This window comes from Cyclospora cayetanensis, unplaced genomic scaffold, assembly GCF_002999335.1.
Source record: "Cyclospora cayetanensis isolate NF1_C8 unplaced genomic scaffold, CcayRef3 CcayRef3_contig_9, whole genome shotgun sequence".
NCBI classification, from domain to species: Eukaryota; Apicomplexa; class Conoidasida; order Eucoccidiorida; family Eimeriidae; genus Cyclospora; species Cyclospora cayetanensis.
In genome coordinates, this window is record NW_020312763.1 from 190,437 (window position 1) to 203,699 (window position 13,263).

The window sequence follows — 13,263 nt, forward strand, 5'->3', positions numbered from 1 at the left end:
TCGTGCTGCGAAGTGTTCTGTTTAACATCCTCTGCTTCCCTTTTTACGGTCGAGCTTAAATCTTCGGCTTAAGAACACAGTTTATGGCAAGTGGGAGAAACCGGTGGCTCTCCACATCTTTCCAATAAAATAGGGAGTAATACGCTAGAGCAACGCTTAGTTGCACGTACACTCGTCCCAGTCGGCAGTCCTGAATTAGATCTTCGTACATCTGGCGAGATCTGACTCTGTGATGAACGCTTACCCAAAGTTCCTTCGAATGGAACCCTTTACCTTGTGCATCGACTACAGGATGAAATGCAACGGCCAATAAATGCGGGCCTTTGGTCCCTGTTGATGATGCGTCGTCTGGCCCCTTATATGCTTGCTGCGATGAGCAATTCAGATTGCTGCCTAGCATGCAAGGAGAGCCTAATGGCTTTTCAGAACTTGCTGTGGAACTGAGTCCCAACGTAGTTGCCCTTTGGTCGTTACGTCGGCCATCGATATCGTCTCCATCTGGAATTGTCATTTGTACCTCATTCGCTTCTCCCTCAAATCCCCCACGGCCTCGCACTGGATGCCCACGGCTGCCGTCTGCTGCCATAGAAAGTGTACGGGGAGGCAGAGGGCGAGCACCAGGAGTTTGTGCCTCGGCATTCCCTGGTTCGTTCGGATTCGATCCGCTGGAAAGCTGGGCAAGTGTGTGCTGAGCAGAGTCACCAAACGCACGTTTCAAACCGAGATCCAGATATTCACCGATGATGCAGGTCGAATAGTCGGAAAAACATCATGGTGCGCAGTAGGGGCAATGTAAGGACTGCACATTAGAGTGGGGACCAGAGCAGCCATGCAGGAGTGGACTATTTTTTCAGACCTGGGTGCTTGAGGCCAACCTGCACGAAAGCATATGGTGTGCGTGGTACCAAAAAGCAAGGGGAACTTTGTAACGGCCGCTTATTTTGATCTGGCTTACAGCCACGATTGAGTTTCCATGCAGAGGTAGAAAGGAGCCCCGGATCATCAGCATCTTGGCAGATTCTCCTGCCGACACATGTAGAAGCTCTTGCAAGGTGTGGTCTGGACTGCGGCGGAATGACGCCACCATAGATCCGCCAACGAGGTCTTGCAGATCTGGCAGTGCTTCAAATGGAGGTCCGAGGTGTTCCAAGCTGGCCATTCCGCCTGGCGCCGTAGCCGTCGTGGCGACGGCATCTAGAGGCTTTACCGTAAAGGGCGAGGCTAAATCCCCTTCTAGTTCATGGCGTTTTCCTGTACCCTCAAACTCTTCTCCAGCGACAAGGGAAGCCTCAGGATCCGCGGTCTGAGAGGTGGGAAGCACTTTGTCGAACCCAGTCGAATATGGAGTGAAACACGCGTCTTCTGGTCTTATCCCCGCTAGTGGGGCTGGAATATATTCCAGGATGGAGACACCTGACTCCGTCCCACCGAAAGCACCTGCGCCCCCAGCAACAAGGTACGATACAACTTAAGAGTGAAGGATCACATACGCTCGAAAGTCAGCTCTGCCTCAGTTCCTAATGGATAGTTGACCCTACCCCAACATTTTTGGTAGTTCCAAAGCTCTCTGGAGGGCTTTGAAATCTGTATGTTGCCACTGCCGCTTTGCATCACACGAGCTTACTTTGATTGTAAAGCGACAGTAGCAGTCTGAACCCCCCGCTAAGCACAGCGAAGGGCTCATGAGCTTTTGGCTGGGTATGAAGCACCTCCAAGACGAATGTGGCCAGTCCGTTGCTTACGTTCTTCTGAGGGTCGCTATCAGAAGTACTGGGGCGCATTTCAGTCAGCTGTTCGGGCTGCCCTTGCTTGGAAGCTGCTTCACTGTCAGTGGTGTGTACTGCGGCATCTCCTGACGCAGATGCAGACATGCCGTTAGCACCAAATATATCTTGAGACTCCTGTACTACACTGGCCTCTAGACTGCTCAGGGGTAAAACAGCTAGAGTTACCGCTCCCATAGACGGTCGCGATCTCACAAGTGCACATCCGACGGCGATCCCAAGAGCCAGCGATAGGAAGACCATGATGCATGCAAAACAGAGAAGTGAAAACAACGAGAAAGCGTTTGAATTCGAGGCTTCCTCTGAGCACACACGACGAACCCACCGCGAAGAGTATAGACAGTGAGGGACTCCCCACGTGTAAGCTTCCTCCGAAACTCTCATGAGCGCACAATGCGGAGACAATTCAGCATTTTAAAATTCGCAAACAGGTTCAGAAGAGTAGTGAAAGGCCAAAGCTTAGTACAGCCCACTTGATTTGACAGGGGGTGGTGCAATACTTCGAGGATTTCTTTGCTGGGTCACCAATAGCGCCGATGTAGAGAGTGCCGGTTCCGTCAATGCTAGGTACAGGAGCGCATTGGCTCGTGTGGTGTTGCGTCTTTCTCTACCTCCAGCACACTTCCAAGGTTTTGGGCTCTTCCAGAAGCTGCGGCGTACCTTGAGCTGTGTTCGACTGCCCTCTGGCCAACACGTATCGGGCGCCACGCTGGCTGGGAGCGATAGGGCGGTAGCGAGCCTGGGGAATGTAGCCGTTTGAGAGCTCTCCGAAGAGCCTTGGGATGGTGACTCATAAGAATGAGAGTAGCTACCGAACTGATAGGACTTGGAGGACACGTCATCATAGCTGTTCTCTAAGTCGCTAGGGTAGTACGAAGACCAAGAGGCTGTAGGAAATGCTAGAGGCAGAGGCCGCATGGTGGCCCCCGCCCATTCATTCCCAGCCTCTCTGCTTGAGCTTTTAGAGTTTCGCGGGTCACACGTGACTTCTGCATCACGTTTGCGCATTTGGGGAGCGGCTAGCAGCTTTCTCCACATGGCTCCAACGCCACAACACCTTGGGCAACACGTCTACCAAGAAATATCAGCGAATTGCATGCCCCTGGGTAAGGTATCAATGTATAAGGAAAAGCTGGACTCAGGATCTGCGAACGACTTATATTTCCTGTCGGGGTTGGGAGACGCCACGTAGTAATTTCATCGGGCAGGGCCTCCCGAATGCAATCCCCCGAGCCGTGACAGGGGCAGGAGTTCTTCAAAATAATTGAAAATTTGTTTAAATCAGGTGCACATAATATTTCAACGGAAACTGCTGGCTTGTGCTTACTAGGGTTAGCTCTACTCCCCCGTGTGGGGCAGCTCCGCTTCAACAGTTTCCTGGTCCACCTGAAGATGCTGTGGTGTAAATGGAGACGATGAGGCTATTTACCTAGTTAAGAAAAATGATATAACATGCACAGCTTCATATATATTTCAAGGAGGAGAACGCGGCTTCTGGCTGTGATTTGCTCTTCCTGCGCCCGGGCATGTCGATAATTCCCACAGCTTTTATTAAAGCAATTCCCCCATAAGCTTCAGCAACGTTGGGCTTTCGAGATCTCATGCTCCTTTTATCATGTGCAATAAGACTACAAAAACTCAGGGCCGCAAAAAACAAGGGCGTCGGATCAGCGAGCGGTGTAGCAAGACACCAGTACTGCGTCGGGCGGCGAGTTGAACAGGAATGCAACGGCGCAGCAAATGACGATTCTCCAGATAAAATTCAGGGTTCAACGCACAAAGATTTGAGCACGAAGCGTTTGTTAAATGTTTTTTAGCGTTGGGGTGTACGAATCTCCCGATCTGCGGTGTCTTTCATGCAGCAGTAAGTTGACCAAACATCCTGTTGCGGGCGAAATCCTCCTTTTAGGGACCTAATGAGCGTTCAGAATAGTCCTACGCTCAAGCATATACCTTTGATTCCGTTATTTGGCATTCAGGGCACATAGTGCACTCACTATGAAGCTTATGCATCGTTATTGCGTATCCCCTTGGTGAAACTATCGTTGCACATGGCGGTAAAACTATTAAGAAAGAACGAAGGTGAACTAGGCACGGTTGGTGCCAGGCTATTTGTGTTTACAGCGTATTCATATCACCTTCGTCGTAGAAAAAGGTTGCAAGAAGCCCTATGGTGGCATCCCCGGGCAGGCGCTGGGCGTGACGGAGCCTCGCACCAGTGCCGAACAGACGTAGAGGGCGGAATGAATTGCATTATGGACGGTGATTCTCAGCGTGCTTGCTATTTTAAAACTTACTTCTATCGTAACTCTTCGCGTAGGAAAGCCGAATTCCTGTCATATCTTCACTGACACCGGACGAGCAGAGCACGATCGTTGAGGCTTGTTCCGGCTTCTGAGAAACAAAGGGGTGATGGTGGCCTTGGTCACTCTGAAATACGTCCTTTAACAAGCTATCAAGTTGGCCTCTATTGACTACTGTTACATTTGTGCGTGGCTGTATGCTACAGTGAAGCCATTTTTGTCTCTTTTTCCTTGCCTGCTCTGGCTGCCAAGAGTTTACGAAGGCAGCCATCCTCCATTCCTGAGAACTACAGCTCTTTTGAAGCCTCATAGGCTTATTCCGAAAAGGATCAAATGCATTGGTTTTGTTGCTGCACACAAACAACCCAGTGGAACAAAGAGTTTGGTGGACTACCAAATACCAGGGCAGCAGGAAAGCTGAGAAATTGAGGCCACCCAGAGTGGAACCACGCTGAGCGAGGAGCATAGTGCTCGTTCACAAGCGTAGGCAAGCACTGAGGTCTTTGAAATTTGTTGTTCTATTGCGCGAAGGCAGGAAGCTTCCAAAAATTGTAACAATTACCTGCGGTGCAGTTGGCTGGTGAGAGGTTGGCTGGGCTTGTCCACACTCTCCACTTTTGACGGATATTGTCTAGATTGTCTGAGTGTTTGCTCACCTTAGCTGTGATTCGGGAAGTGGGTGACTGTCTTGAAAATACGGACACATCATCTACCGAGGGAGAACTCACTGACTCCACTGTCTTTCGAGCCAATTTATCATGTTTCTGCAAGTATCCCGCCGTATTCAAGGCGAAAAAAGCCCATATGAGTGCGATTCCATTGCGTGTAATTGCATTCACAAACGTGAAGGCTACCTTTCTACTTCCAGTCGCACATCACAACAGTTCAACACCCGCAATCCCTGCTCAGTTGATGCCAGTAAAGATGAACTTGTCACCTTCATGCAGCCCCGCAGTAAGGGCCGCGACGGGGGGCCGTCATGGCTGTGTCCTGTTGTGTCCAATAGCGCAGCCCTAAGCCCCACAGCTTGCGCCAGTGGAGACTGCATGCATTGCAAATGTGACAGCCCCACGGCTACAGCTTCCTCACATGACAAGCGCCCGGTATGGCGTGTCCCGTGGCGAAATTGTGGGGGTGTTCCTCACAGTGCACATTCCAGCGGTGACGATAGCTGCAATTTGTACTGTCGGGCATGCAGCGACTTAGGGGGGGCTTTGTTGTGCCGGGAATGTGGTCCAAGGCCTGATGGCTTTATGCGGTTTTACAGGACGTCGTACCTGTACAAGACCGCAGATGCATGCTTAACCCTTGTGGAGTTCATGGCTCGTCCTTTTTGCTGGGATATGGCACTGTTCAGAAGCCGCGATTCGGCGACTTCTGGCCGCTTAGAGCCACCGTCCGGTGTGCTGGCTGGAATGCATCTCGCTACTGCGCGGCGCTGCACGCAGATAGCGAAAAGCGAGCACCCCAGGAGTACTTGCAAGATAAGAAGAGGCAGCCGCAACGAACAAAGTCTTATCGCAATCAACGATCAAGCCTTGTCAAGCCAGCAGATACACACGCTTTATGCTAAATGGGAAGAATCGGGTGCTCCCTCGCAGCCACCCGAGGGGCAACGCCCGTTTCAGCAGCTACCCGGGTCACATGGCTCAGACAAACTCAGCAAAACGTTCTGGGTAGCTATGAATCATCTAGACCACTCGGTTGTGCGTTTCGCTCGCCGGCACCCGCTGCTAATTTGGCTGGCATGGGGCCTCTTAAGCTTAGGTTTTTTGTGCAGCCTCAATGGCTTCTTGTGGCCAATTTTGATTCTGCTATTTGTGCTACGTCGGTTACGCCTGTTGATGTGGGAAGCAGCCGTGCGATGGTTCAGTCCGTATGTTTTTTCCAAGGATGTTGAAGCCTTCCTCCATCAGCCGATGCATGCTGAGGGGCAGAGTGTTGTAGAGCCTCAATCAAGCTTTTTCACTGGCTCTAGGGAAGTTTTATCCCTAATGGAAAGTCAAGAAAAGCTCTTTTTTTCAATGCCGTGGATGGCTGTCACTGCTTTCTCGTACTGCGAAAGGCTGACCCTGCAAGATCTCTGTTCAGCGATTACAACGAACCTCTTAAAGCCCGTGGACAAGTTTTCGTGCTTTGCTGACTGCAGCGCAGATGATACCACACTTGGGCGTCTGCCTCTCTCGGCTTTTGCGCACCCCCGGCTACTTGCAAAAGTACAGCGCATTATGGGCAGATATTGCTGGGTTCGACAGGAAGGTTTTCGAGTGTCTCAACATGTGATGAAACTTACAAGGAAAGGCCTTGAATCATTTCGCGATCAACGTTTCGTTGTGGGTAAAGGCAGTGCGGACTCCAAGGAAATGAGCCAAACACAGAAGCTGTGCTCTTGCAGTTCTGCCTCCGATTGCAGCTGTCTGCTGGACGAAGCAGACGTCACCTGCCTTGTGAACGAAGCGCTTGCTCAGCCCTTGGACCCTGGAAAGCCCCTCTGGCAGTTTCTGCTGATAGAAAATGTAATATTGCCCCCCCGAGATGGGGCTGGAAGCCTGGAGAAAGAATGCATTGGCAGTGTGGTGGTGTTTCGCATGCACCACGCAGTGGGGGATGGGGTGTCCATCACGCGCATGTTTCTTAGGGACTTTCTATGTGCAGCCCCAGCAGTACCTTGCAATGATTGCACAAGTGCTCAGCAGTATGAAGGGCAGACAGTCTCTGTAATGGGCGCGGCAAGTTTGCCTGATAAGGGCTCCGCGACTGCTATAGCCTCGCAGCTGTCACACACCGTTTCAGCGGATACTAGTGGCGACAACGATGTTTTTCATGACAACACTGAAGAAGCGGCTCAAACACCAAAAGTTGGGAGCCCAGTAAGCGCCGCGAGCACCAGCACTATCTGGACAGCTTCGGTGACTTCCTCGAAAGCAGCCGCCGATGCAAACGAAACAACAAACGATACATTCAAGGCCCAGATGCAAGATCGAAATGCACTGCAATTTAGAGACGAAGGCGTACTCTCGAAAACTTCCCCTGGAGTTTCGCCATTAAAAACATATTCCTCTGTCTGTGCGATCCCCCAGAATACTTTTTGGAAGGTGCTACTGGCGATTCGCTTCGCGTTACAAATACCGTTTTATGCAGCGCAAATGGCCTTGCTAATGAGCTATGATGAATTACTGGAGACGCCGCGCTGCGGCAGTGCCCGTAGGACAAGAATAGCCAAGCCAATATGCATTCCTCTGCAAGAACTTAAGGACCTCAAGACGCGACTGGCTGCTGTGTTGGCGCTGCAGCGGGAAACTCAGCCGGCCACCACTAGACGCTCAGTTGGGAGACGACTGCTCCAGTGGATCAAGCCGTTCAGTGCCACCCAAGATAGGCAGCAGATGGACAAGAAGCAGTCGAGAGCAGGACAAGATAAAGCAATGTGTAGCAGCGCAGGTAACCGGGGTGCGCTTGGTGCGACCGCACAAACACCCACGGTCAGAGAGGAGCACAGCAACGCAAAAACCTTGAGGGTCACGCTGAATGACATATTCGCTGCATGCATTGTCGGGGGGTACCATCGTTACGAAGAAAAAATGAAAAAGAATCTTTCAAGCAACGAAGAAAAAAGCATGGAGGGTAGCATTCGAGCTATAAGCAAGCATCCCCTAAAAGAGGAAATAAACTTCCTTATTCCCGTAAATCTCCGCCGGCAAGACCACGAAGCCAAGGATCTTCGAAACCGCTTTGCGTCGCTTGTACTCCAGATGCCAGTTACTTCGCAGGGAGATTCCTTGCAAAGGTGTTTGCCACACCCACAGACTCGTCATAAAACCATTTTGCACTCAGAAGCCGTCTTCAATAAATCCACCCCCCCACCAGTATGCGTATCTAACTGCTTATTGTGAAATTTCTCGGTTGCGTGAGTGCCAAACATCCATTCGCGCATCAAGTGCTCTGCTCTTCAGGATGCTTGGAGTCCACGGGGCAATACGGAAAACCTTTCAGAGCTTCGCAATCCCCATGGTGATGTGCCTAGAAAACTGGCTGTACAATACATGGCCGGACTTGCTCATGGCTTACTTCCTCCGGCTTACACACAAGGTAAAGAGTACAAATTGCAGATGGGTTGGCACACAAGAAGACAAATCGAGGGCGAAGTAGAGTTTTAAATTTGTATGAAATATTTTTAGTGAACAACATTGAGCGAGTTCATAAACACATGCCGACTATTTGGCGATTCTTCCTAGGGAAGCGTCGTTGCAGTCCCGAGTGTACTTGTCTAGGAAATAACATTTTGTGTCTGCACGCCCACTTACGTGATGTTAAGCATTTATGGTTAAAGTGCATAAGGGTTGCAGCAAGCATAATCGTCCTCCTATGCATTACTTGCAAATATAATTGACAATGCGCGGACTAAGAGCCCACACGGGCCTTCTGACCCGTCTTTCCGCTCTTAGATAATTGTTGAAACACTCTAGGCGTTTCGCCGTGCTTTCTAGAATGATCGCAGTCTAGTTTCTTAGAGCCTGATTTGCATGACACTTCAGAATTCTCAAGTATTTTGTAGCATGCTTCTGTTGTTCACAGATCTCGGTTATTTTTAGCAGCGTCATTGGCCCTGCATCGTTGCCATATGTCCACTGCAGCCGCGCCCAGAGTATGCACTTCGTGGTACCTCAGCCAGGAGAGGCAAGTACTGCTGACGGCTTAAAGTTTTCACCTTGAGGGTGCTTTGCCTCAGCTTCAGGATTTACTGTTTTTTGTCACCCTCAATCATCCCAAAGTGTCAGAAACCCGTAGCTTTGGTCGTCACAGCTGATGATGTTTTCGTTGAGCTAATGCAAAGCATAAAAAATACCAGTATGACTGCATCTACAAAAAAAATGGAGACAGCAGACCCTATATTGAGAATGCGAATGATGGGCAGTCGAGAGAGGCTCACATTTCCATAGCTGCATGGGTTTTTGTATGGCTAAGTGGTATATTACACTTGCTGCCGTTATTCGAATTTTGTGCTTGTGCAGGTGGGAGTAGGCGTATCTGCATTTTCCTGCGGAGGGGTTGTCAGTATTTGCATTTCAGCAGACGAAGGGGTTGTGTCTGATCCCCAGGTTTTACGGGAGTGTGTTCTCGCTGAGTATGCCTCTTTGTGTCAGGCCTGCAAGCAATTTGAACCCTTCGTGGCCGTTGATGGTTTAGCCAGTAGTGCAATAACAATGCCCCTCGTTGTTCCCTCGTGAACGACCTTCGTCCCCTCCTCTCTGTTTGCCTTTAGCGGGGCAGCACCCCCAGCCTTCATATCTGTCTAGAGTTCAAACGGCGGAAGAATTTGTAATTAGGTTCTGCTCTTTGCTTGAGCTATGAAACTGTCCCATTTGCAATTGCCCCTGCAGAGCGTTGCAGCGCCTCCCAGAGGTACAAAGGACAAATGCAGTGCCGTGCTACCTGACATTTGTATTTTTCGTTGACGCATCGGCTGATACAGCGCTTTTTGGCGAAGTGAATAGACTTACTCACGGTGCTGGTGTCTTAGTGCATCTACAGTTACGCATGTATACCGGCATTAGGGAGAAAAGGCCCTTGGGATGATGCTGCTTTCGCAAGGTGGCCCCTCTAGTTTGGAGACAAGGCATGGAGAGCTTGGTAGTGGCATAATGAATACTTTTGGGTAGATAATGTGACTCGCCTTCTTGTGCCCCTCCGCATAGGCGTGCATGCACTGCGCAACGGGAAAGAAACTTTCTTACACTGAGCAAATAAACAAGATTAGATGACCATTTTCGGGAGTCTTCATCGTAGTCTATCATCAGCAGAAAAAAAGTGCTCTCTTGTTTTGTTATCTTAACTAGCAAACGTTGTCTTACCATTAGGGTTGCATTCAGTAATGCACACCAGCCGGTACAATGTTTCCTTCTTCGCCACCTAAGTCAAGAACAAACAAGCTAAAATTCATAAGAATACTCTCTAAGTGGCTATATAACGGAGAAGACAAGCCTTCACATGCAGTATCGAGACGAGTATTTTCCGGATCTGTAGAACATCTCTCAGTGGCTCTCGACGGGGCTGTTTCCCTGACCCCACCCCAATGATTTTGACCTATTAGACGTGAGAGCTCTCTGTCTCCCTTTTCACCAATGCACTCTTTCGATTTCTTGTTTAATTTATTGACGCACAGATATTAGGGGTGTATGCAGTTGTTCCTCAGCAGCCTTGCAGCCCAGGCATCACCTCTTGCGGACAGCGTTCATCGCCCTCCTCTTTCCCTCTTCCCACGTTTTTGGAGCGCCACACTCCTTCCTTCGATATCTCCGCGCTTTATACCTGCGTTGGAGCTGAAGGTTTCCTTACTTCCTTCAATAAGTTTGCAGATACAACAGTCCCATCCAGAGTCCGAACGCATCGACTCTAGGCGTCCTTCTTAGAAGGAGCCAATCCTCCGAATATCCGCAACATATTTTGATTTGAAAGGCCCTTATGGTAGAGGTCTTTCCACAGCAGCATATCCCGTTCCTCAGGTGGAGTGAGCCATCCTTGCCCTTGGCGTGCAACACATACGCGAATTACGGTGCAGCTTTTCTCCAGCATTGGCCATGAGGCTATTGCTACTGCTGTCTTGCATCTGTTCGCTCTTTCTGAGTATCCCAACAGTCAGCGCGGCGACGGGCACTAGAGATGAACATTCCTCTGAACTTAGGGGGGAGATGAGTTCTGAGGCGTTCACCCCGCCAAAGGCTCCCCCTCCAACTGAGGTCACTCATACTACAGGAACAGGAGGAGTCTCTGCCATTCCATCACCCGAATTGCTTCGTGCTCAGCTTGAAGCGAGGCGACGCTCTCCAGGTTGGGAAAAGGGAACGGTTCGGGAGCATAAGGACAACAGCGTCCTACAACATGGAGAGGCTCACAAGAAAACAGGCATCAGCAGAATGAAAGTGCTACAGCTCTTCCCAGCATTCCTTATGGCAGTCGCCTTACTAAGTATTTTTGCGCTTTTTATCTCGGAGTATAAGAGAGGGGTCGTGACGGCAGGTTCCGTGTTTCCTCCCACACTCGTGCCTGAAGATGTCCCCTCTGCCGTTGATAGTATCTTGGCTGCCCACAAGACGGTAGTTTTTCTGAATGAGTACGCTGGCTAGGCATATACTTTCATCCACGTGTCTTTGGGAGAGGAAAAGTTGCAGCACTGCTGAATCGCAGCTGTACAAGTGCGCGTTTGGCTTTCTTTGTCCGTAATGAGTGATCAGGCCAGCGTAAATAGATTTTCTGGGGGACTCTCCTACTTCTATACTATCGTATGGTGCTTGTACTGGTATTTCGTTTGGGCAATCGGTTCTTCATGGTGGATGCATGTTATGGTCGGTCGGGCGTCAAGATTTGCTGAAGGGAACGCCAAAGGCTAACAAAACTGCGAGTGTAAACGTGCTTCTCTTGGAATTGCTCATGCTTCAGGGTCCTGATGTTTTATTCATTCAGTTTATTCTGATGAACAACGTGCATCCTGGTTTCTTTGTTGTGCAGCTCCTGCGTGATCTGCATGGCGGGCGTCAAGAAACTCGCCGAATGCGGAGGAAAACCCGTAAGATGGTCACATGTCTTCTTCCTCTCTTACCTAGTTATGTAGCTCCCATTGCATGGGTCTTGTCTTACTTGCTGTGCCCATCGTGTTTCGCTTTTTCGTGCATCATGTACTTACCACTGCTCAGTGCTTACCTTACGTTGTTCATCTTTCTATCTTGCGCTTCGCAATAAGCTCTGCGTTGTGCTTGTCGCCGCTACCCTTTGATGGGAAACCATAAGTTGTTCAGGGGGGAGATAGAGCGAGGTCTTTCGTTCACGCCAACTGCGTCTGCTCAGATGAACCCTCAGTCGTAACCATAAATTTTGGTTCTATTAACCCTCTTACCCCAATAGAGCATATTTAACGGAATGATCTTTCCACTGTTTGTTTATGGAGTGAGCGGCCATATCACGGAGGCTTTTGGGTGTGCTTGCGCGTCCGCTGCATTATCTTACTTCAGTTCGTTGTACAACTGATGGGTCACCGCCTGGCGCCCTACGTGCGGAAACATTTCGAGTCTTCCTACAAAGTCACGCGCCTCCCCGCAATCTTTGTCGATCAGAAGGCTGCACCGGACTTCTTATCTGCTGTATGCGAGACAATGGACTTGAGGCATAGGTTCTAGTGCCTCTCTAGCCTGCAGAGTTCGAGTTTTGGGGTAACGCGCAAGCGTGAGCTGTAGTTTGTATAATCCAAGAGGTCGCGTTTGTAGTTTTGGGCAGTACTAGCGATTCGTTAGCAGTCACTCGGTATGCGGTGTTGGAGCACATGTTACCCTTTTCGAAAATTTCACATATAGCAGTAGTTATCAAACGGTATGAAGTTTCCAGTTGCACTAGTAGTCTGTGCAACTGAGTCGGTCAACTATTACCACTCCTGGATAAGGAGACGGTACTGATGCAAGATTCTCAACTGGAAAGATGATTTAGATATAGAATGTTGAATAGCATAGGCAAGGTATGATATTGTAGTCTTTCTGCTGTGTGTCTGTCGCCTTTTCTATCCATTTCCTTGCTTCCTAATGCTTAGCAATATGTTTCTTTGGACTGGTCAAGTACTTTTTTGGGTAATCTATTAGTATAAAGTCATAGGGGTTTTTGCTACGCTTTAAGTTTTATTCATGCGCGTTCTCTAAGTCGTTTCTTTCTGCCTATGTGCCGTTTCAGGTGGCTTCAATTGTCAACTCCCGTACTTAACATGGATCCAGTTGGAGTTACTGGTGTATGAGACCCTTGACCGAGACAAGCAGTGTACAAACATGGGCAGCATGTGGACAGTCACCCATTTTAGAGTGCTAGAAGCATTGCGTATCTATTTGAAGGTAAAGCGCTACCTGCACAGTTAGCGTCTTGTAGTGGCCAGCAGCTAGATAAATGGCCCATGACCGTGAAAACCGCAGTGAGGGGCAAAGAAGCCTGAACTGCATAAGGGCCTTCGCAGCCTCGATTCATCTGGATCCAAGCGATATTACGCCCTATCAAAAATTCAAGGCCCTCACTAAGACCATCCGTTACACCTGGATTCAGCCAACATAACAGGGAAAAGTTCAAGTAAGATAACGCTTTCCATCTCCAGCTGGTAGCCCCTTCCAGCGATGCATATTCGTCGAAGGCGATCTTCCGGCCCTTTA

General features: G+C 49.6%; 3 protein-coding genes across 3 annotated transcripts; 2 read left to right on the forward strand and 1 right to left on the reverse strand.

Moving 5' to 3' along the window:
* Window positions 1–55: 55 nt before the first annotated feature.
* LOC34621797 lies at window positions 56–2,702 on the reverse strand. The gene is made up of 4 exons (XM_026336023.1): window positions 2,258–2,702; window positions 1,663–2,086; window positions 956–1,439; window positions 56–688 (listed from the first exon to the last, which is right to left on the reverse strand). Exons 1-4 carry the CDS (start codon window positions 2,700–2,702, stop codon window positions 56–58), a joined length of 1,986 nt encoding a protein of 661 aa, XP_026191808.1.
* Window positions 2,703–4,845: 2,143 nt separating this feature from the next.
* LOC34621798 lies at window positions 4,846–9,315 on the forward strand. The gene is made up of 3 exons (XM_026336024.1): window positions 4,846–7,874; window positions 8,041–8,176; window positions 9,100–9,315. The coding sequence occupies exons 1-3, from the start codon at window positions 4,846–4,848 to the stop codon at window positions 9,313–9,315; spliced, it is 3,381 nt and encodes a 1,126-aa protein (XP_026191809.1).
* A 1,350-nt stretch (window positions 9,316–10,665) lies between these two features.
* On the forward strand, window positions 10,666–11,211 carry LOC113146999. Its single transcript, XM_026336025.1, has one exon. The coding sequence runs from the start codon at window positions 10,666–10,668 to the stop codon at window positions 11,209–11,211; it is 546 nt and encodes a 181-aa protein (XP_026191810.1).
* Window positions 11,212–13,263: the final 2,052 nt, after the last annotated feature.

Bases quoted from the DNA above. Each gene is read 5' to 3' on its own strand.
- LOC34621797 (XM_026336023.1), bottom strand. From the start codon at position 2,702: ATGCGGCCTCTGCCTCTAGCATTTCCTACAGCCTCTTGGTCTTCGTAC. The intron at 2,087-2,257 runs GTGGGCTGTACT...GTGTGTGCTCAG, and splicing joins ACCACCCCCTGTCAAATCAA to AGGAAGCCTCGAATTCAAAC. The intron at 689-955 runs GTAAGCCAGATC...GACTCTGCTCAG, and splicing joins ATGGAAACTCAATCGTGGCT to CACACACTTGCCCAGCTTTC.
- LOC113146999 (XM_026336025.1), top strand. From the start codon at position 10,666: ATGAGGCTATTGCTACTGCTGTCTTGCATCTGTTCGCTCTTTCTGAGT.
- LOC34621798 (XM_026336024.1), top strand. From the start codon at position 4,846: ATGTTTCTGCAAGTATCCCGCCGTATTCAAGGCGAAAAAAGCCCATAT. The intron at 7,875-8,040 runs GTGTTTGCCACA...TCTGCTCTTCAG, and splicing joins CAGGGAGATTCCTTGCAAAG to GATGCTTGGAGTCCACGGGG. The intron at 8,177-9,099 runs GTAAAGAGTACA...GTGCTTGTGCAG, and splicing joins TCCTCCGGCTTACACACAAG to GTGGGAGTAGGCGTATCTGC.